The sequence below is a fragment of the Salvelinus namaycush genome, chromosome 24 (assembly GCF_016432855.1).
Source record: "Salvelinus namaycush isolate Seneca chromosome 24, SaNama_1.0, whole genome shotgun sequence".
Lineage (NCBI taxonomy): Eukaryota > Metazoa > Chordata > Actinopteri > Salmoniformes > Salmonidae > Salvelinus > Salvelinus namaycush.
The window spans coordinates 1,834,720-1,858,302 of record NC_052330.1 but is presented as its reverse complement, the minus strand read 5'-3'; the positions used below and the strand labels follow the sequence as shown (position 1 = coordinate 1,858,302).

General features: G+C 44.8%; 1 protein-coding gene across 1 annotated transcript in view; it reads left to right on the top strand.

Annotated features, from left to right (window-relative positions):
- Nucleotides 1-23,583, top strand: part of LOC120019239 (rho-associated protein kinase 2-like) — a 68,413-nt gene that overhangs the window by 31,963 nt on the left and 12,867 nt on the right. Inside the window, exons 7-14 of the mRNA XM_038962559.1 lie at nucleotides 7,663-7,822; nucleotides 8,433-8,526; nucleotides 15,449-15,528; nucleotides 15,615-15,663; nucleotides 15,756-15,891; nucleotides 17,562-17,653; nucleotides 18,166-18,412; nucleotides 22,430-22,536. Coding sequence (XP_038818487.1) covers nucleotides 7,663-7,822; nucleotides 8,433-8,526; nucleotides 15,449-15,528; nucleotides 15,615-15,663; nucleotides 15,756-15,891; nucleotides 17,562-17,653; nucleotides 18,166-18,412; nucleotides 22,430-22,536 — 965 coding nt within the window. The remainder of the gene's footprint in view (nucleotides 1-7,662; nucleotides 7,823-8,432; nucleotides 8,527-15,448; nucleotides 15,529-15,614; nucleotides 15,664-15,755; nucleotides 15,892-17,561; nucleotides 17,654-18,165; nucleotides 18,413-22,429; nucleotides 22,537-23,583) is intronic.

The following is a 23,583-nucleotide window of genomic DNA, read 5'->3' as shown; positions in this document are numbered from 1 at the left end:
GGGACACCACACTCTCCCTCGATGAACTGATAGACATGTCGATCCGACTAAATAACTTGCTAGCTGCCCGCGGGCGTTCAGAGGGGGTCCTGTCCATTCCACCTCCCAGCCCTCCCGCTCCAACTCCGATGGAGTTGGGAGGAGCTGCATCTAGGGGGACCGGAGGAGGTGGCTCCTCTTGCACCTACTGTGGCCGGAGAGGACACACTTCGGACCGGTGCTGGAGGAGTCCATCTGGGAGTCGGGATGGCAGGCGGAATACTCCTCGGCCACCCCAGGTGAGTAGGCACAAGACTCACCCAGAGCTACCTGTTGGTCACATGTTTTTGGTTATTTTTTTCCCTGCGTTTTTCCCCTCTCTTCAGCATAAGGCGCTAGTCGACTCAGGCGCAGCTGGGAGTTTTATGGATCGCGGACTCGCCCGTAAGTTGGGTATTCGGCTGGTGCAGATAGACCCACCTTTTCCCGTGGACTCCCTAGATAGCCGACCGTTAGGGTCAGGGCTGGTCAGGGAGGCCACGATTCCGCTGGACATGGTAACCCAGGGGGATCATAGGGAACAGATCAGTTTTTACCTTATTGATTCACCTGGGTTTCCAGTGGTGTTGGGGGTTCCCTGGCTAGCCATTCACAATCCCCTCATTTCCTGGCGACAGGGAGCTCTTCAGGGGTGGTCAGATGAGTGTTCAGGTAGGTGTGTGGGAGTTTCCATCGGTGCCACGTCGGTGGAGAGTCCAGACCAGGTTTCCACTGTGCGCATTCCCCCAGAATATGCCGATTTGGCTATCGCTTTTAGTAAGAAAGAAGCGACCAAATTACCACCTCATCGACGGTGGGATTGCGTGATAAACCTCCAGGAGAACGCTGCACTTCCCAGGAGTCACGTGTACCCATTGTCACAGGAGGAGACGTTGGCTATGGAGACATATGTCACGGAAGCTCTGGGACAAGGGTTCATTCGGCCCTCCATGTCACCCGCCTCCTCGAGTTTCTTTTTTGTGAGAAAAAAGGAGGGAGGACTGCGTCCGTGCATTGATTATCGAGGTCTAAATTCAATCACAGTGGGATTTAGTTATCCACTACCTCTCATCGCTACGGCGATGGAATCATTCCACGGAGCGCGTTTTTTCACAAAACTGGACCTCAGGAGCGCGTATAATCTGGTGCGTATTCGGGGAGGAGACGAGTGGAAAACAGCGTTTAGTACCACATCAGGCCACTATGAGTACCTCGTCATGCCGTATGGGTTGAAGAATGCTCCAGCCGTCTTCCAATCCTTTGTAGATGAGATTCTCAGGGACTTGCAGGGGCAGGGTGTGGTAGTATATATTGATGACATCTTGATCTATTCTGCCACACGCGCCGCGCATGTCTCCCTGGTGCGCAGGGTGCTTAGGCGACTGCTGGAGCATGACCTGTACGTCAAGGCTGAGAAATGTGTGTTCTCCAAACCAGCCGTTTCCTTCCTGGGTTATCGCATTTCCACCTCGGGGATGATGATGGAGTGTGACCGCGTTAACGCCGTGCGTAATTGGCCGACTCCGACCACGGTAAAGGAGGTGCAGCGGTTTTTAGGGTTTGCCAATTACTACCGGAGGTTTATCCGGGGTTTTGGCCAAGTGGCGGCGCCCATTACCTCACTGCTGAAGGGGGGGCCGGTGCGTCTACGGTGGTCGGCCGAGGCAGATGGAGCCTTCAACCAGTTGAAGGCAAGGTTTACTGAGGCTCCCGTGTTGCGTCCGAGGCTGGTGTTGGAGCCGTGCTATCACAGCGCTCGGGCACGCCACCGAAGCTCCGTCCCTGTGCTTTCTTTTCTAAGAAGCTGGAGCCGGCGGAGCGGAACTATGATGTGGGGGACCGGGAGTTACTAGCTATGGTAAAAGCCCTGAAAGTGTGGAGACACTGGCTTGAGGGGGCTAAATACCCTTTTCTCATCTGGACTGACCACCGCAATCTGGAGTATATCCGAGAGGCGAAGAGACTGAATCCGCGTCAAGCTAGGTGGGCCATGTTCTTTACTCGTTTTAGATTTACGATCTCTTACCGACCAGGTTCCCTCAACACTAAGGCCGACGCGCTGTCTCGTCTCTATGACACGGATGACCGGCCCATCGATCCGACTCCCATCCTTCCAGCCTCTTGTCTGGTAGCCCCGGTGGTATGGGAGGTGGACGCGGACATCGAGCGGGCGTTGAGGGTAGAACCTGTGCCGTCCCAGTGTCCGACTGGCCTTAGGTACGTACCGCTTGGTGTTCGTGATCGATTGATTCGGTGGGCTCATACACTACCTTCTTCGGGTCATCCGGGGATTGAGACGACAGTGCTGGGTCTTAGGGGGAAATACTGGTGGCCCACCTTGGCTAAGGACGTGAGACTCTATGTCTCTTCCTGCTCGGTATGCGCACAGAGTAAGGCTCCTAGGCACCTGCCGAGAGGGAAGTTACAACCCCTCCCGGTTCCACAACGGCCATGGTCTCATTTATCGGTAGATTTCCTGACTGATCTTCCCCCGTCTCAGGGGAACACTACCGTTCTGGTCGTTGTGGATCGGTTTTCTAAGTCCTGTCGTCTCCTTCCATTGCCTGGTCTCCCTACGGCCCTACAGACTGCGGAGGCTCTATTTACCCACGTCTTCCGGCACTACGGGGTGCCGGAGGACATCGTATCTGATCGAGGTCCCCAGTTCACGTCCCGGGTGTGGAGGGCGTTTATGGAGCGTCTGGGGGTCTCGGTCAGCCTTACCTCTGGGTATCACCCCGAAAGTAATGGGCAGGTGGAAAGAGTGAACCAGGAAGTGGGTAGGTTTCTGAGGTCGTATTGCCAGGACCGGCCAGGAGAATGGGTGAGGTACGTCCCGTGGGCAGAGTTGGCCCAGAACTCACTCCGCCACTCCTCAACTAACATGTCGCCATTTGAATGCGTATTGGGGTACCAGCCGGTCCTGGCTCCGTGGCATCAGAGCCAGACCGAAGCTCCTGCGGTGGAGGAGTGGGTACAGCGCTCTAGAGAGACCTGGCGGGCAGTCCAGGCCTCTCTCAGGCAGGCCAGTGAGCGGCAGAAGAGGAGCGCTGACCGCCACCGCAGTGAGGCCCCTGTGTTCGCACCAGGGGACAGGGTCTGGCTCTCGACCCGAAACCTGCCCCTCCGCCTGCCCTGTCGGAAGCTGGGGCCGCAGTGTGTGGGGGCCATTTAAAGTCCTGAGGAGGATAAACGAGGTGTGTTATAGATTGCAACTCCCTTCTTACTATCGCATTAACCCCTCGTTTCATGTGTCTCTTCTCAGGCCGGTGGTAGCTGGTCCCCTTCAGGAAGGTGAGGTACCGGAGGTCCCTCCGCCCCCTCTGGATATCGAGGGGTCCCCGGCGTACACTGTACGAGCTATTCTGGACTCGAGACGCCGGGTGAGGGGCCTGCAGTACCTCGTTGACTGGGAGGGGTACGGTCCGGAGGAGAGGAGCTGGGTACCGGGGAGAGACATTTTAGATCCTTCCCTCTTGGTTGATTTCCACCGTCGCCACCCGGATTGTCCTGCGCCTCGCCCTCCGGGTCGTCCTCGAGGCCGGGGTCGGCGCGCTGCGGGAGCCGCGCGTCAGAGGGGGGGTACTGTCACGAATCCCGCCGAGGATGGTGCCTCTTCCTGTTCGGGCGGCGCTCGGCGGTCGTCGTCACCGGCCTACTAGCTGCCATCGATTCTTTTCTTTTTTGTTTCTGTTAGTTTGGGCTGATTGGGTGCACCTGTTTTGAGTTTAGTTTGGTGGGTAGGCTATTTAAGGGCAGGTAGCCCGCTGGCTTTTGTGCGGGCTTGTATTCTGTTATTTGGTGTTGGATTGTGATGTGGATTTTATTATTTTCTCGGGACAGTTTAGTCCGGTGTTTTTGGACTCGTCTTTTCATGCGCCCGTGTGTTTAGGGCATGATCGTTTTCCCTGTCTATTGGAAAATAAATCCACTTTCTTGAAACCCTGCTCTCTGCGCTTGACTCCTCCACCCAGTATTCCTAGCAGCTCTGACAGGGAGAGCTTTATATGTATCTCTGTGTGTGGAGTAAAGGTGGTCTAGGATTTTTTTTTCTCTGGTTGCACATGTGACATGCTGGTAAAAATCTTGTAAAACTGATTTAAGTTTGCCTGCATTAAAGTCCCCGGCCACTAGGAGCGCTGTTTTTGGATGAGCATTTCCTTGTTTGCTTATGGCCTTATAGAGTTGGTTGAATGTGGTCTTAGTGCCAGCATCGGTCTGTGGTGGTAAATAGACGGCTACGAATAATATAGATGAGAAATCTCTTGGTAGATATTGTGGTCTACAGCTTATCATAAGGTACTCTACCTCAGGCGAGCAATACCTCGATACTTCTTTAATATTAGACATCGCGCACCAGCTGTTATTGACAAATAGACACACACCCCCACCCCTCGTTTTACCAGAGGTAGCATCTCTGTTCTGCCGGTGCATGGAAAATCCCGCTAGCTCTATATTGTCCGTATCGTCGTTCAGCCACGTCTCGGTGAAACATAAGATGTTACAGTTTTTGATGTTCCGTTGGTAGGATAATCTTAATCATAGGTCATCAATTTTATTTTCCAATGATTGTACACTGCTCAAAAAAATAAAGGGAACACTTAAACAACACAATGTAACTCCAAGTCAATCACACTTCTGTGAAATAAAACTGTCTACTTAGGAAGCAACACTGATTGACAATAAATTTCACATGCTGTTGTGCAAATGGAATAGACAAAAGGTGGAAATTATAGGCAATTAGCAAGACACCCCCAATAAAGGAATGGTTCTGCAGGTGGTGACCACAGACCACTTCTCAGTTCCTATGCTTCCTGGCTGATGTATTGGTCACTTTTGAATGCTGGCGGTGCTTTCACTCTAGTGGTAGCATGAGACGGAGTCTACAACCCACACAAGTGGCTCAGGGAGTGCAGTTCATCCAGGATGGCACATCAATGCGAGCTGTGGCAAAAAGGTTTGCTGTGTCTGTCAGCGTAGTGTCCAGAGCATGGAGGCGCTACCAGGAGACAGGCCAGTACATCAGGAGACGTGGAGGAGGCCGTAGGAGGGCAACAACCCAGCAGCAGGACCGCTACCTCCGCCTTTGTGCAAGGAGGTGCCCTGCCAAAGCCCTGCAAAATGACCTCCAGCAGGCCACAAATGTGCATGTGTCAGCATATGGTCTCACAAGGGGTCTGAGGATCTCATCTCGGTACGTAATGGCAGTCAAGCTACCTCTGGCGAGCACATGGAGGGCTGTGCGGCGCCACAAAGAAATGCCACCCCACACCATGACTGACCCACCGCCAAACCGGTCATGCTGGAGGATGTTGCAGGCAGCAGAACGTTCTCCACGGCGTCTCCAGACTCTGTCACGTCTGTCACATGTGCTCATGTGCTCAGTGTGAACCTGCTTTCATCTGTGAAAAGCACAGGGCGCCAGTGGCGAATTTGCCAATCTTGGTGTTCTCTGGCAAATGCCAAACGCCCTGCACGGTGTTGGGCTGTAAGCACAACCCCCACCTGTGGACGTCGGGCCCTCATACCACCCTCATGGAGTCTGTTTCTGACCGTTTGAGCAGACACATGCACATTTGTGGCCTGCTGGAGGTCATTTTGCAGGGCTCTGGCAGTGCACCTCCTTGCACAAAGGCGGAGGTAGCGGTCCTGCTGCTGGGTTGTTGCCCTCCTACGGCCTCCTCCACGTCTCCTGATGTACTGGCCTGTCTCCTGGTAGCGCCTCCATGCTCTGGACACTACGCTGACAGACACAGCAAACCTTTTTGCCACAGCTCGCATTGTTGTGCCATCCTGGATGAACTGCACTCCCTGAGCCACTTGTGTGGGTTGTAGACTCCGTCTCATGCTACCACTAGAGTGAAAGCACCGCCAGCATTCAAAAGTGACCAAAACATCAGCCAAGAAGCATAGGAACTGAGAAGTGGTCTGTGGTCACCACCTGCAGAACCATTCCTTTATTGGGGGTGTCTTGCTAATTGCCTATAATTTCCACCTTTTGTCTATTCCATTTGCACAACAGCATGTGAAATTTATTGTCAATCAGTGTTGCTTCCTAAGTGGACAGTTTGATTTCACAGAAGTGTGATTGACTTGGAGTTACATTGTGTTGTTTAAGTGTTCCCTTTATTTTTTTGAGCAGTGTATATTAGCAAGAAGAACGGCTGGGAGTTTACTCGCTCGCCTACGAATTCTCAGAAGGCTGCCCGATCTGCGGCCCCTTTTCCCGCGTCTTTTCTTCACTCAAAAGACGTGGATCTGTGCCTGTTCCAGTGAAAGCAGGATATCCTTCTTGTCGAACTTGTTAAAGGAAAAAGTTTTTTCCTGTCCGCGGTGAGTAATCGCTGTTCTCATGTCCAGAAGTTATTTTCGGTCATAAGAGACAGTAGCAGCAACATTATAAAAACTACATAAAAAAATAACAAAATAGCAGAATTGGTTGGGAGAATGTAAAACGTCAGCCATGTTCTTAGGCTGATGCACCCTGCCCTATGATTGCATGATTGAGGGGAGGTGGAGGGAGGGAATGGGTGGAGAGGGTGTCGGTAGCCAATCTGGGGGCGGGCTGGGTTGGATAGGGGTAATGAGAGGGGATGCCCTAGAACCGCTGCACCAGGCCCCAGATCAGATTCGAGGTACGGTCGCTCCCTCCTCTCTCCACTCTCACTGTGGCCACAGCTGCCTGTCATTAGCCTACCCGCTATCAGAGAGCATGCTGGGTAAGCAGCGACGTAATTGGCCTCTGCAGAGCTAGAGCAGCATCTCTTTCTCCAGTCTCACCGCACAACTATTTGTTTCTCTTTCTTTCGTTCCCTCTTTTATCACTCACTCTCTGTATCCATATATCTTTCTCTCCTGTCTTTCATCCATCCATCTCTTGATCTCTCCCTACTGAGGGTCTGTCTTAAACTTGGTTATCTTTGCCTGGAGCCAGAACAGATCCTGTTGAAGAAAGAGGATTCAACAAGGCGGCTTAGTTTCCTGCAGAGCAGCCTTACTTTTTCAGCTTTCGCCTCCTGGCCCTTATAATTTATTTCTGTCCGCCTGCTCTGCAGCCGAGGGCCTTTAAAAGAGCAGCAAAAGAAGGAGAGTTAGTTATATCTCTCCTGGAGTGTGTTTAGGCTGCATGTGTGAAAGGCAACAGTGTGTGTTGGGACACAAAGCGGCTACTGTAGGGGGAGAGAGGAGTGGCGGGTCTGGCGTCCGCACCACGCCAGCTCGGCTCGCTCTCTTCTACCTCCTATGCCCAGTTTCGTTTGGTGTACTACACACACACACACACACACACACACACATTCTATACACACTTAGAAAATCACAAACTATACTGTGAAAATAACCACACACTGATTGAGAATCGGAGGAGCTGACGGTGAGCTCTGTGTTAGTGTATCTTGATTGACACCTGAGTTGAGCTGAGTTGGTTGATTTTAGACATATTTGAATCAACTATGTCTCCCTCTCCCTTCTCTACCCAAACCCACACTATTTCCACCCCTTTTCTGTCCTCTCTCGCTCACACACACACTCTGCTTCTTTATGACTCTGCATCTCTCTCTCTCTCACTCTGCCTCTCTCCCTCTCTGCCCCCATCTCCCCCTCTTTGCTTCTCCCACTTCCTCCCTCTCGCTCTCCCTTCTTCAGCCGTGGCCCCAGTAGTACCAGAGCTGAGCAGTGACATAGACACCAGTAACTTTGACGAGATTAAGGATGACAAAGGCGACGTGGAGACCTTTCCCACACCAAGGGCCTTTGTGGGCAACCAGCTGCCATTCGTGGGCTTCACCTACTTCAAGGAAGACCAGTAAGACTAATTGGTTTCTATCTATTCTAAGAGTTAAGTTTAGTGTCTATACAGTGTCTGTGTACATTCATGTTAGTGTTATATTTAGCTTCAGCAAGCGTGCCAATTATCTAGGAATCTGGTTTGGTTTTCTAAATTTACATTGGAATGAGTCTGCTGTATGTTTTTAAGGTTGTTTTTGTAAGACTCTCTGTACTGTGCAGACAATGTGCTTGAGGTCATGTCTGTGCCTGCAGCTATAGAGAGAGGAAATGAAAGAGGGAGAGAGTGAATGAAAAAAGGTAGAGTTTTATGTTGAAACTAGTCGTACACGCTGCGTCTGTACTTTACACTGCCTCCTTGTTCCAATAGCCCTTTTAATAAAGCCACTAGGCTCATGATAAAAGTCTGTTCTTATGATCATGATCATTGAATGGGAATTGTAGAGCTGGAGTCTGAGCTGGGTGGGTTCTTGGTTGGGCACGACGTGTTATGGGGCGGGATACGGACTTGGGTACTCAGAGGGCGAGAAAGGTTGGCATGGAGGTTGGCATGGCTGGCAGGGCACCTCAGGTAAAGCCAGTTTAAAGACCTCTCCCATCCCTCTCTCTTGCTTCTCCTTCTCTAACAGGCTGCTGAGAGGTGGGAATAAAGGGATATTTGTGGAGGACTATAAAGACTGTAAGGATAGCTCTGAGGAAAAAGAGGACAGCATCAAAGGAGAGGTAGGTTGTTGCATTTCTGCGTACATACATGCATGCATTTGTGGGTTTGTTTGTTTTCAAAACAAAAAGGGAAGATGTGTGCTCAGAAGGGACAAGACTGACATTTGAGTACAAATTCAATATTGAAATGTTCGGTGCAACGTAGTAGCTCTCAAGACAGACCAATGGAATGGAACACTCAGATAGACAGACATAATTCTCAGACAGACGGACTGAAAAGAACACTGAGACATACTGACTTCTCGGATGACTCAAATACAACCAAGTTCACTCTAGCCTTTTGGGGGCCCTAAGCGAGATTTGGTTGCCCCTCCCTGCACTTTTTGCCATGGGGCGGAGAGAAAATGTATCAATTTTCTAACACATTTCATGCAATTCTACTCATTTGGCAATGGAGCAGAGATAAAAATATATATATAATTTTTTACAGCTAATTCCCTGTAATTCTACTCATTTTGCCATGAGGTGGAGAGATTGTTTTTTAGTTTTAAAGCTAATTACCTGCAATTCTACACATTTTGCTATGACTTATGCCATGTTAATGATATCTGAGTGAAAGTGACTAACAAATCAATGGGGGCCGCCTAGAGGTCAGGGCCCCTGGGCACGTGCCCTGAGTGACCGGTCGGTATTCGGCCATGATTACTACAAGTTTAAATAGCTTGCGAGACTAACTTACCAATCAAAAAATAATTAGCTGACATGGCTAATTGAGTGACTGTCAGTGACTGACACAACAAAATAAAAATTCCTGATGCACAACCAACTTCCACCTTTGTGGTGCAAGCAGCCTGGAGCCCTAAGCGACCGCTTATGTCGCTTATCCCTGGAGCCGTTTCTGAGTTCACTAAACAGGTGCCTCACAAACGCAACAAAAATACAAGGCCTACCCTGATTCGATGATACTTTATGGCAAGTTATGAAGAAGAGATGCTGTTCTATAACCGTCTCTAAAATCTGCCCTAGATGTTATGTTTTAGTCATTGAGCAGATGCTCTTATCCAGAGCGACTTAAAGTAGGAAGTGCATACATTTCATACTTTTTTTTCTCTTCTCCGTACTTGTCCCCCGTGGGAATCGAATCCACAACCCTGGCGTTGCAAGCGCCATGTTCTCCCGACTGAGCCACACGGGACCATGTTGACAAACTAATCTATAAAGGACTGAGAAACAAAGTGACAATGAGTCTCAGGAAAGCCTATCATCAACGAAGCAAAAGGGAACAGCAAGGTAATATGGAAAAACATGAACAAACTCACTGGGAAAGATCATGCCGAGTCTACAACTGAAAGTCAATGGCTTCAGGACAACAGCTCAGTCATTGTGGTCCCGTGTGGCTCAGTTGGTAGAGCATGGCGCTTGCAACGCCAGGGTTGTGGGTTCAATTCCCACGGGGGGACCAGGGTTCAATTCCCACGGGGGGACCAGGATGAATATGTATGAACTTTCCAATTTGTAAGTCGCTCTGGATAAGAGCGTCTGCTAAATGACTTAAATGTAAATGTCATCGCACCCACCTTTAATGACTATTTCATTGACTCAGTCCTAGAGCTGGGCCAAAAGTTCACCCCAAGAGACCTGTCCATGATCCCCAGCAAAGAAAGCCATACCGTTTTTGTTTTTTTGTCCACCAGTGAGGTAAAGGTCAAGAAAATCCTCTCCTCCCTCAAACTCTAAAGCAAAAGATGTGTTTGGTCTTGAAACTGTATTTCTAAAAAAGTACAGTGACAGCCTAACCACCCTAATTACCCAGATAGTCAAGTTATCAATGCAAGAAAGTTCATTCCCAAAAGCATGGAAGATAGCCATCTTGAACCCCTGTACATACAGTTGAAGTCGGATGTTTACATACACATTAGCCAAATACATTTAAACTCAGTTTTTCACAATTCCTGACATTTAATTCTAGTAAAAATTCCCTGTCTTAGGTCAGTTAGGATCACCACTTTATTTTAAGAATGTGAAATGTCAGATTGAGAGTTGAGAGAATGACTTATTTCAGCTTTTATTTCTTTCATCACATTCCCAGTGGGTCAGAAGTTTACATACACTCAATTAGTATTTGGTAACATTGCCTTTAAATTGTTTCACTTGGGTCAAACATTTTGGGTAGCCTTCCACATGCTACCCACAATACGTTGGGTGAAATTTGGCCCATTCCTCCTGACAGAGCTGGTGTAACTGAGTCAGATTTGTAGGCCTCCTTGCTTGCACACGCTTTTTCAGTTCTGCCCACAAATTTTCTATAGGATTGAGGTCAGGGCTTTGTGATGGCCACTCCAATACCTTGACTTTGTTGTCCTTAAGCCATTTTGCCACATCTTTGGAAGTATGCTTGGGGTCATTGTCCATTTGGAAGACCCATTTGCGACCAAGCTTTAACTTCCTGACTGATGTCTTGAGATGTTTCTTCAATATATCCACATCATTTTCCAATTCCTCATGAAGCCATCTATTTTGTTAAGTGCACCAGTCCCTCCTGTAGCAAAGCACCCCCACAACATGATGCTGCCACTCCCATGCTTCACAGTTGGGATGGTGTTCTTCAGCTTGCAAGCGTCACCATTTTTCCTCCAAACGTAACAATGGTCATTATGGCCAAACAGTTCAATTTTTTTCAGCATCTACACAAGGTCCTTTGCTGTTGTTCTGGGGTTGATTTGGACTTTCCGCACCAAGGTACGTTCATCTCTAGGAGACAGAACGCGTCTCCTTCCTGAGCGGTATGATGGCTGCGTGGTCCCATGGTGTTTATACTTGCGTACTATTGTTTGTACAGATGAACGTGGTACCTTCAGGCATTTGGAAATTGCTCCCAAGGATGAACCAGACTAGCAAAGAGGCACTGAGTTTCAATGTAGGCCTTGAAATACATCCACAGGTACACCTCCAATTGACTCAAATGTTGTCAATTAGCCTATCAGAAGCTTCTAAAGCCATGACATACTTTTCTGGAATTTTCCAAGCTGTTTAAAGGCACAGTCAACTTAGTGTATGTAAACTTCTGACCCACTGGAATTGTGACCCAGTGAATTATAAGTGAAATAATCTGTCCGTAAACATTTTGGGGGAAAAATCCTTTGACATGCACACAGTAGATGTCTTAACCGACTTGCCAAAACTATAGTTTGTTAACAGGAAATTTGTGGAGTGGTTGAAAAATGAGTTTTAATGACTCCAACCGAAGTGTATGTAAACTTCCGACATCCGAATGTAAATCTGGAGACCAGCAGGAAGTGCGCAACAACCGGCCTATCAGTATACTCCCGTCATCTCAAAGGTTGCTTAAAAAGTTGTAGGAACAGCTCACTGCACACCTGAATACAGGGTCGGTCCCTCTTCACCCCATGCAGTTTGGGTTTAAGGTGAACCACTTAACAGAGGCAGCATGTTGTTAACGTCAACAGTAAAGTCCTTCTCTCAAAACTCTCCAGTTTCAACCTCCCCCAAAATGCTCTTGACTGTGGTTCAGCCTATATATCAATGATCTTCCTTCTGTATGCCAGGGAGTGGAGATCCAAATGTACGTTGACGACACGGTCATCTACATCCATGGAAAGAGCGCTGAGCAAGTGGCTGCCAAGTCAACATCAGTTATGGAGAATGTTTCACAATGGCTCAATGACTCCTGTTTCACCCTAAATGTGGGGAAAACAGTGGCCATGTGTTTCTCCATCAATCAAAAGCAGCAGGTCTACCCCGACATCCTCATAGATGTCCAAAATATCTCAACTGTTTTAGAATTCAATACCTTGGCATAATCCTTGAGCCCACCCTCAACTTTAAAAAAAACACATAAAAGAAATGGCCAACACAATCCAATATAGCCAAGCCAATTTACGGTTAATCAGAAATGCTCTCTCCATCGAGGCTTCCAGAATATTCTTGTATGCTTTGGTTTTCTCCACATCTCTCCTACTGCATCACCAGCTGGTTACAAGCATGTGAGACATCCATGAAACCAGTGGCGTAAAGTACTTAAGTAAAAGTACTTTTTTTGGGAATCTGTACTTTACTATTTATATTTTTAACTTTTAAAAGTGTTTTTGAACTTTTATTTCACTACATTCCTAAATAAAATATTGTACTTTTTACTCCATACATTTTCCCGGACACCCAAAAGTACTTATTACATTTTGAATCCTTAACAGGATGGGAAAATGGTCCAATTCACACACTTATCAAGAGAACATCCCTACTGCCTATGATCTGGCGGACTCACTAAACACAAATGTTTCATTTGTAAATTATGTCTGAGTGTTGGAGATAGCCCCTGCCTATCCATACATCTTAAAAACAATAATATGGTGTGTCTGGTTTGCTTATTAATAAGACATTTGAAATTATTTATACTTTTACTTTTGATACTGAAGTGTATTTAAGCAATTACATGTACTTTTGATACTTAAGTACATTTCAAACTAAATAATTTTAGACTTTTACTCAAGTAATATTTTACTGGGTGACTTTCACATAACTGCACCACATATCACACTTTCACAAAAGGTGATATGCATGATGACATTGCTAAAGGTCAATCAGATTTGTGAACATAATCCCTAGCTGTGTATTGCCGCTTTCCATGTTGTCTGTTGTCTGTAGCTTGTGAGGTGTGGAAACACTTTGTTGCTTTAATGAATTTTGTCTTGCTGCTTTTTGTTCTATGTTGCTCTGTCTGTATGCTACGTCTTGCTTGTCCTATGTTGCTATGTCTGTATGCTATGTCTTACTGGTCCTATGTTGCTCTGCGTGTGCTCACTGCTCAATGATTGTCTGTATTGTAATTGTTTTTAATAACCTGCCCAGGGGCGGTTGAAAATTAGCCGGCTGGCTAAAACCGGCACTTTTACTGAAACGTTGATTAATGTGCACTGTCCCTGTAAAAATCAAATAAATAAACTCAAACACATACTTGAGTCATTTTCTGTTAAGGTATCTTTACTTTTACTCAAGTATGACAATTGGCTACTTTTTACACCACTGGGGTGTCTATCCAATAGCAATATGTTTCTATGTGCAATGTTTTGACTTCTGTGTTGAAACACGTCTCTATGTCCTGATTTCTGTGGGTTTTGTTTACTGTATGATGTAAAATTCACCTACAGTATGTCTAGATGTTTTAAGGACTACAGATAGAAATTAGCTATTAGCTAAATCTGGTGCGACATGTTTTCTCAGTGCTGAGTCTTATTTTTTTGGTGTGCATTGTCCCTGCCAAATAAACATTATACTTTTTTTATTAAAAGAAGAAATATAACTCCCAGATATACAAAATAGAACTTTCAGACACAAGAAATAGAACTGTCATACAAAATACAACTCTCAGAAATAACAAATGGAACTCTCAGATAAAATGAAACTCCTACAGATAGACAAAATAGAACTCTCAGGCAGACAGACAAACTAGAACTCTCAGGGCTCACCCACAAACCTAACGGAATGGTAAATAATAGCGATGGCGGTAGCACTATAGGTCCAGGGGTGTGTCAGAAATATTTTAGCAATTTTCACTGTGGGAATTATGGGTGCAGTAGCTGGTGGTGGTGCGAAAGGGCTGGGTTTTGATGAATAAATAAATTGGAGGCTTGACCCCTCACAGGCCGATCAGAACGTGCTCCATGGCTAAATATGTGGTTTCTCCAAGTTGTGTATTTACGGTCTTTTATGTATTATGTTGTCATCAACTCCAATTTGAATGTTAGTCCGTTATAGCCTAGTTTGTTAAATAGTCTACAGCAGTAATGGGCAACATTGATGTGGGTGGGGGCCACAAAAAATCTGAACCCATTATGAGGGGCTGCAGTGCCCTAAGAAAAATGTGGTTCCCAAATGTAATATTTTATAAACATAATGGAACCATCTTACAGATCGCATTCACACTTCTCCAAAGATAGGAGACGGCTCCTAAATTCCATTGCATGTGAACTAGACATTTTCATAAAGCCAGGATGGGGAATCATTCGAACAAGTTTTTAAAAAATAAACAAATAAAACGAAAAACAATCAAGCGTTTTTTTTCTCAACAACAGTATATTTCTAAATAGCTTGGGGTCAGAAGCATGATATAATAAAATTGACGGGATAAGAAAGACAAAGGATTGCTGTTAAACCAGCCTTAGTTATAGCCTAGGGTACGGGGAGACTATGGAGGGCTTGGTTTTTAATCGTATGAAACAAAAAAGCAATTGTTACAGGAAAATAAGTTCTAAATACAAGGGTCACCAGCATCATCTCACCTCTCGTTTCATGATGGGCATATGGACACGGGTAGCCTACGTGGAAGGGTTTTTACACACATCCAAAACAGGAGCTGGCTAAAATAATGTAGGCCTTCACAATACAAAGAAAAAAAGGGGATGTCTGCTCACTGTTTTGCTGCTCCCAAACTTGATCTTTTAATAAAGCTTTGGTGATTTAAAGATTTATTTCAAAGCAGTCTCACTAGTCAAATCCTTTATTGATAGACTTGGCTACTTGGTGAACGCATTGGGCAGGACAGAAAAAACAGCCTTCATCGAAGGGAGGCTATTTGCTTGGTTTTTAACCAAATTAAACCAAATGGGGAAAAAAACATGATTTTTTAATGTTTATTAATACGAGTGTTACCAGCACAAAAATCACATCTCCGCTCTTATTCCATGGGCATTAGGGCTTTGTGCATCACAGCTGGATAGGTTGCGCTTCCTCTCACAAAATCCATGCCGTTACCGCTAAGACCTTCTTTTCATTGTTCTTAAATGGTCACTTTTTGTCAGAAAGACAGACACAGTAGAACTATCTGACAGACAGACTAGAACACTAATACAGACTAAATATAATTCTGTCTGACAGACATATTGACACTTGAGTGTGCATCTGGTGAGCTCCATGTTAGTGTGTGTACTCGCTAACTCTCCCCCCTCTCCTCTTTTATTCCGGTCAGCTACAAAATAAACTCCGTTGTCTGGAGGAGCAGCTCAACCATGAGATGCAGGCCAAAGACGACCTGGAGCACAAGTGCAAGTATGGCTCACCTCAGAACACACACACAAGCACACATGCCAAACACACACACACACACACACTCACACATGCTCCTCTCTCCCCAGGACTACCACTAGCCGTCTAGAGAAGCTGGTCAACGAGATCGACGAGGAGGTGAGACGAGAGTTAATGGTCAGTAATAGAGTTAATGGTCAGTAATGTTTTGACTATGCACATTACGCATGAACCCTTCCCTGCCCCTGTAGATGAACAGCAGGCAGAGAGTGGAGTCATCGCTGAGGCAGCTGGAGAGAGAGAGGGCCCTGCTGCAGCACCAGAGTGCTGAGAACCTCCGCAGGGTGGAGCTGGAGGCAGACAGGAAACGCAGCCTCGAGAATGAGCGTAAACTAAGCCCAGTATACTGATTATAATGAGCTTGTAATGAGCTTATAATGCATTGAAAGACTTGTCATAAGCATGTATGACTGGCTCTTGTTTTATTATCACTTTACAGTGATCCTGACTGTTACTTTCATTTGTGTAATTTTAACGTTGTTTCACAGATACCATAACAAGGGCTTGTGCATGCTTATAACAAATCAAGAAATGATATCTGTTGGCTTTAATGAGAGGCATTTTTTAAAATCATATCACAATACATTTTTACCAGTTAAATGTAGACACAAATATAATACTTTTTGTATAGAATATGCAAATGACGTGATATCTCATTAAATATGCACATATTTGCATATCACACAAATCAATTTTTCTGGATGAAGTCAGTCTAAATATTTTGGTTTCATTTTGTTTAGACACTCCAGGACTAGATTCATTCAGAAGAGATTATGGATAAATACTTTTTTCATCTTTCCATCTGTAAAATTCTCAAGCCATTTTTGTCAAATTGTTCTAAGGAAATGTTATCAAGAATAAAAATGTGACAACATATTAACAATTCCCTCTGAGTAAATCGGGAGAATATATCTAAGGATAACTACACAAACTGTGGTGACTGTAGATTATTCTGAAACTGAGAAAAATGTCTGATTTGCGAGAAATCGAATTTAGCCTACCAATCGCCAAATGCCTTCAAAGTAAGTTACTTTATAGTCCAGTTTCTAACATTCTCTATGAAATGGGCTTGACAACAATGTGTGAATAAATGTAGTGAGCTTTTAAATGATAGATGTATGTCCATGTAAAAGTTGTTACACTTCATGAAATGTTGATTACGGTGGTATGATAAACTAAAGAATATATGCATTTACATGATGTTTGTTTACTTTTTGAAGGTACTCATTAAAGGACCAAAATACCAAAAACATCTCAAAATGGGTTAGTAAAGTTAGATGCAAAACTTACATTTTAGCCTGTGGTGCCACTGTTCCGACCAGCAAAAGAAAGTTCCTAAAAAAGTACCGGTTTATATTGTTATTTTCTGTTAGGTTTTTAAACTGTGAAATCAACCTTTAAACATTTTTTTTTTGCTAATTAAATTATTTCACCAATCAGTGCAGATAGAGCAGGCAACGCTAGTTGTTTACATGCGTGACGGACAGACGAGTGGAGCCTATGGTGCAAGATGCGACTGAAATGCTGCAGGTGGGGAGAGAACGAGAGAGGGTTGAGGAGGAAGCTTGATGCGCTGGGCATCTTGTTATGACATGCGTTATATGAATTAGGTTCACATAATTATACTTAGGAGAGGCTTCTATGGAGGAACTTTGAATTTCCTTTGTGATAGCTAGCTAACAAGCTTGAGCTAGCTAGCTAACATGCTTGTGTGTGAATTAAAAACACATCTTCAAATCAAAGTTTATTTGTCACGTGCGCCGAATACAACAGGTGTAGGTAGACCTTACAGTGAAATGCTTACTTAGTGCAGCTTTTAAAGCTTTTAAATCAAACGTCACGAATGATAACTATGCTTATAGTAACCTTAACTAGCATTAAAAAGTGAATCCCCCTGTGCACGTTTTGTTTTTTGCCCTAGCACTACACAGCTGATTCAAATAACCAACTCATCACCAAGCTTTGATTGTTTTAATCCATCCCATCACCATGTCTAGTAAACAGCCTGCGGGACCAGCTTGAAGAGCTGAAGAAGAGGAACCAGAACTCTCAGATCTCCAATGAGAAGAACATCCACCTGCAGAGACAGGTGAGGGAGAGCAAGCTTGTATGCATGTATTCCTTTAAATAAGTATGCGTCACTATCTTGTGATTTTTCAGATCACAGAAATGTGTTTTTTGCTTTCTTAACCCAACCTCTTGAGAAAACACACACATAAACTCCATGAGGGGATGTAAGCTTGGGTGCCTTGCTCAAGGGCACAACTGACAGGAGATGGCTTCTAAAATACCAAGAATATATGATAGCCGGCCAGGAATGGACTGACTACTTTCACTTTATTGAATAAAAAAATGAAGAAATTAACATCATACAAATTGCACAGAAAATAGCATAAGAAAACACTTACTTAGGCACAATACGGAAATAAATAATATTCAGCTTTTTCTTATTTATTTCTTGATTGGGAAACTATTGATAAAAATGTATCGTTATAAATGTTACTTTAAAAACATTTAAGAACTACAGTTATTGTACAGTCGGACAGCAGCGGTAGAGTGGCATTTCTCATGCGGTTCCTTCTCTCCCTCTATATCTCTCAGCTGGAGGAGGCGACAGCGGTGCTGGCCGAGGAGCAGGAGGCGTCGGGGCGGCTGCGGAGGAGCCAGTCAGAGGCCCAGAAGCAGGCCCAGGCCCTGGAGTTCAACCTCAGGGAGCTGGTGGACAACTGCACCCAGCTGGAGAATGCCAAGATGGGCCTGGAGCAGCAGCTGATGGGTCTGCAGGCCGACCTGGAGGCCGAGAGGCGGGACCGCAGCCTAGGGACAGAGATTATACTGGACCTGCAGGGTGAGACTGGGGATGGGCTTTAAAGTAAAGTAAAAGTGCAAACTCTTTACTGATTTTATTGTACCCATGGGGAATTTTGTTTCAGTGTCATGTACATGTTTAAATACAAAACAAATTGACAATACAACTTTCATAAGTTACATACCAATAAAAAAATATAAAAAAGACTAGCCTGCTGGCCATACTGGGTCGATAGGAATATTAGCCCAAGCTATTTAGGTAGGATATCACACCTGGCACAAATGATTGTCTAGTTGTGTTTTTCCTGCCGAGGAGTGCCCTATACCTGCGCCCAGAGGGGAGTAGTTCAAAGTCCGGGTTCAGGGGGTGGCTCGGGTCTAAAATGATTATGTGAGCCTTGCGGAGGGCCCAGACCTTATAGATCTCATCCAGGCCTGTCTGTTTGACTCCAAGTACCTTGCTTGCTGTGGTGATAATCCTTCTCAGCATATTTCTCTGGCTGATAGTGGCATTGCCAAACCAACAAACAATACAAAAAGTTAAAATACTCTCAATGAAAAGTTTGTAAAAACAGAGTCAGTATAGTACAGTCTATATTAAAAGAGCCCAGCTTTTTGAGAAAGTACAGTCTCTGTTGACTCTTTTTGTAGATCAGGTCTGTACATTTACTCCACTGAAGCTTATTGTCCAAGAGGACACCCAGATATTTGTATTCCTCTACAATGTTCTGACCTCTGATAGATGTTGCAGAGGTACAGTTGAAGTCGGAAGTTTACATACAGTTAGGTTGTAGTCATTAAAACTCATTTTTCAACAACTCCACAAATTTCTTGTTAACAAACTATAGTTTTGGCAAGTTGGTAAGGACATCTACTTTGTGCATGACACAAGTAATTTGTTCAACAATTGTTTACACATAGATTATTTCACTTATAATACACTGTATCACAATTCCAGTGGGTCAGAAGTTTACATACACTAAGTTGACTGTGCCTTTAAACAGCTTGGAAAATTCCAGAAAATTATGTCATGGCTTTAGAAGCTTCTGATAGGCTAATTGATATCATTTGAGTCAATTGGAGGTGTACCTGTGGATGTATTTCAAGGCCTACTTTCAAACTCGGTGCCTCTTTGCTTGACATCATGGGAAAATCAAAAGAAATCAACTAAGATCTCAGAAAATAAATTGTAGACCTCCACAAGTCTGGTTCATCCTTGGGAGCAATTTCCAAACGCCTGAAGGTACCACGTTCATCTGTACAAACGATAGTACGCAAGTATAAACACCATGGGGCCACGTAGCCGTCATTCCGCTCAGGAAGGAGAGGAGTTCTGTCTCCTAGAGATGAACGTACTTTGGTGCGAAAAGTGCATATCAATCCCAGAACAACAGCAAAGGACCTTGTGTAGATGCTGGAGGAAACAGGTACAAAAGTATCTATATCCACAGTAAATCGAGTCCTATATCGACATAACCTGAAAAGCCGCTCAGCAAGGAAGAAGCCTCTGTTCCAAAACCGCTATAAAAAAGCCAGACTACGGTTTGCAACTGCACATGGGGTCAAAGATCGTACTTTTTTTTTTAGAAATGTGCTCTGGTCTGATGAAAAACAATAGAACTGTTTGGCCATGATGACCATTGTTATGTTTGGAGGAAAAGGGGGAGGCTTGCAAGCCGAAGAACACCATCCCAACCTGGAAGCACGGGGGTGGCAGCATCATGTTGTGGGTGTGCTTTGCTGCAGGAGGGACTGATGCACTTCACAAAATGGATGGCATCATGAGGTAGGAGAATTATGTGGATATATTGAAGCAACATCTCAAGACATCAGTCAGGAAGTTAAAGCTTGGTCGCAAATGGGTCTTCCAAATGAACATTGACCCAAAACATACTTCCAAAGATGTGGCAAAATGGCTTAAGGACAACAAAGTCAAGGTATTGGAGTGGCCATCACAAAGCCCTGACCTCAATCCTATAGAAAAGTGTGTGTGAGCAAGGAGGCCTAAAAACCTGACTCAGTTACACCAGCTCTGTCAGGAGGAATGGGCCAAAATTCACAAACTTATTGTGGGAAGCTTGTGGAAGGCTACCCCAAAACATTTGACCCAAGTAAAAAAAATTAAAGGCAATGCTACCAAATACTAATTGAGTGTATGTAAGCTTCTGACCCACTGGGAATGTGATGAAAGAAATAAAAGCTGAAATAAATCATTCTCTCTACTATTATTCTGACATTTCATATTCTTAAAATAAAGTGGTGATCTAACTGGCCTAAGACAGGGAATTTTTACTAGGATTAAATGTCAGGAATTGTGAAAAACTGAGTTTAAATGTATTTGGCTAAGGTGTATGTAAACTTCCGACTTCAACTGTGGGTGTTGCATGCTTCCTGAAGTCTATGCACCTTCTCTTTGGTCTTGTTGGTATTGAGGACCAACTGTGATTCGTCACACCACTCTACAAAGTCATTTAGGACCGCTCCATGGTGTTCTTCGTCATCATACAACAGGGTATGTCATCAGCGAACTTAATGAGGTGTCTGTCAGGATGGGAACTAGTACAACTATTAGTGTACAAGATGTACAGGAGTGGGGACAAAACACATCCCCGAGGAGAGCCTGTGTTGGTAGTGTGTATGTCTGACACGTGGGGACCTATCTTGACTCACTGTGACCTCTGGCTCAGGAAGTCCAACAGCTGCAAAACCAGCCCCCCATCTAAGGAGAAGTCCCGAATGAGTCTCTGTGGCAGAATGTAAGGCTGGATTGTGTTGAAGGCAGAAAAAAAGTCAACATTGGGATTTGGCACACTCTAGATGTCTATAGACCATGTTGAGAAGAGTAAGAATGGCATCATCCACTCCTCTGCTTGGCTGATTGGCAAACTGAAACGGGTCTAGGAGCTTCTGGGTGGCGCTGAGAACATGATTTTTCACAATTTTCTCAAGGCATTTCATTACTAAGGATGTCAAGGCGACAGGTTGGTAGTCATTCAGCACAGAGGGATTAGATGCTTTAGGAATTGGTATAATTATTGAGTTTTTCCACAATACTGGCACGTGGTCGCTGGTCGAGCTGGTCGAGCGAGGTTGGAAAATGTCTGTAAAAACACTGGCCAATTGTTCAGCACAGTGCTTGAACACATGTCCACTTATTTTGTCTGGGCCTGGGCTTTTGTGTGCGTTACATCCGCTGAACAACTTCAAAACATCATCCTGTTTCACAACAACCCTCTCAAACATTTGTAATGATACTTCCATTTGTTCTACCTCTGACACAAAGTTGTCTGATTCAAATCTTGAGAAGAAAACATTCTGTTCATTAGCCATGTTCTGGCCCTCATGTCTCCCAAGGTCAGCACTGGGTTTCTCCCCTGTCTATGTGGGAGGCTTTAGCCATGGATTTAATCCCTTGCCAGGCCACCCTTGAGTTTTCGGAGGAGAGCGTCCTCTCCACCCTTTGCTTGTATGCCTCCTTGTCCACCGGTATCTGTCTTTTGATCTCACGTTGTACATCTCTTAAAGCCTGTCTATCACCCTCAGCATAAACCGCCTTCTTCCTATTAAGTAGTGATTTTAGATTTTTGTTGATACCCAAGGCTTATTGTTAGGGACGATTTTACAGGTTTTAGTAGGCACACCTGACTCAACACAGAAGTTTACATAGTCTGATCAACAACTCATACCTCCCACATAGTACAGTCAAAACACCCCTGGAGACAAGTGATACTGTTGTCGTTTCGGATCTGGACACGTTGAACAATTTGAAACAGGCCTATGTTGGCGTTCCGCATCTGCGACGGTTAGGTTACCAGATCAGAAAAAAACTATGGGCCCCAGAATAGTTTTTCCGCCACACCATTCTGGGACCTGTGGTGCCACCTCTGCCTCACAGATACCTCAAAACGATACTAATCTCTGTCTCTCTCACTCCCTTTCTCCCTATTTCTGTACTTGTGTTTCTCCATGTCATTTTCTCTCTCGCTTTCTCCACCTTTACTCTCGTCCCTACCTCCCTCACTCTCTCTCACTGTTCTTTATCTTCCCTCTCTCTCAGGGCATATCCAGGGTCTGGAGGAGGAGGTGAAGCTTGTGAAGGGGTCTCTCTCCAATTCACAGATGGAGAAGAAGCAGCTACAGCATAGGCTCACTGACATGGAAAAGGTAAGAGGGCTGGGTCGTGAAACATTAGGCACCAAACGGAAGAAAATGAACTGAAACAGCGTTTCAGAGCAAGATACAGTGCATTCAGAAAGTTACTTTTTCCACATTTTGTTTTGTTACAAAGTGGGATTAAAATGTTTTTAATTCATTTTTTTGTGTACATTATCTCCGGAACATCCAATGTCGTCTTGGTAAGTAACTCCAAGGTATATTTGGCCTTGGGTTTTAGTTTATTGTCCTGCTGAAAGGTGAATTTGTCTCCCAGTGTCTGTCGGAAAGCAGACTGATCTAGGTTTTCCTCTAGGATTTTTCCTGCGCTTAGCTCTATTCCGTTTCTTTTTATCCTAAACAACTCCCTAGTCCTTGTCGATGACAAGCATACACAGAACATGATGCAGCCACCACCATGTTTGAAAACATGAAGAGTGGTACTCAGTGATGTGTTGTTGTGTTGGATTTGCCCCAAACAACATAACCCTTTGTATTCAGGACAAAAAGTGTATTTCTTTGCCACATATTTTGCCGTATTACTTTAGTGCCTTATTACAAACAGAATGCATGCTTTGTAATATTTTTTATTCTGTACAGGCTTGCTTATTTTCACTCTGTCAATTAGGTTAGTATTGTGGAGTAACTACAATGTTGTTGATCCATCCAAATTTGTCTCATATCAAAGACATTAAACTAACTTTTTTTTAAATCACCATTGGCCTGAGTGGTTTCCTTCCCCTCCAGCAACTATTTGGAAGGGTGCCTGTACTTATGGACATTCCCTCGGGGACATTCTACCCCCCCATTGACATTTATCATTGTTACAGTTGTAAATATGTATTTTTTATGATTGGTATTATTGTCACTTCTCTTTTTGACCTGCACTGTTGGAGTTCGGAGCGTAAGCATTTCACTGCACCCTGCAATTACATCTGCGACCCTGTGCATGTGACTAATAAACTAATCTAGTCTAATCTGACTGGGTGCATTGATACACCATCCAAAGTGTAATTAATAACTTCACCATGCTCAAAGGGATATTAAATGTCTGCTTTT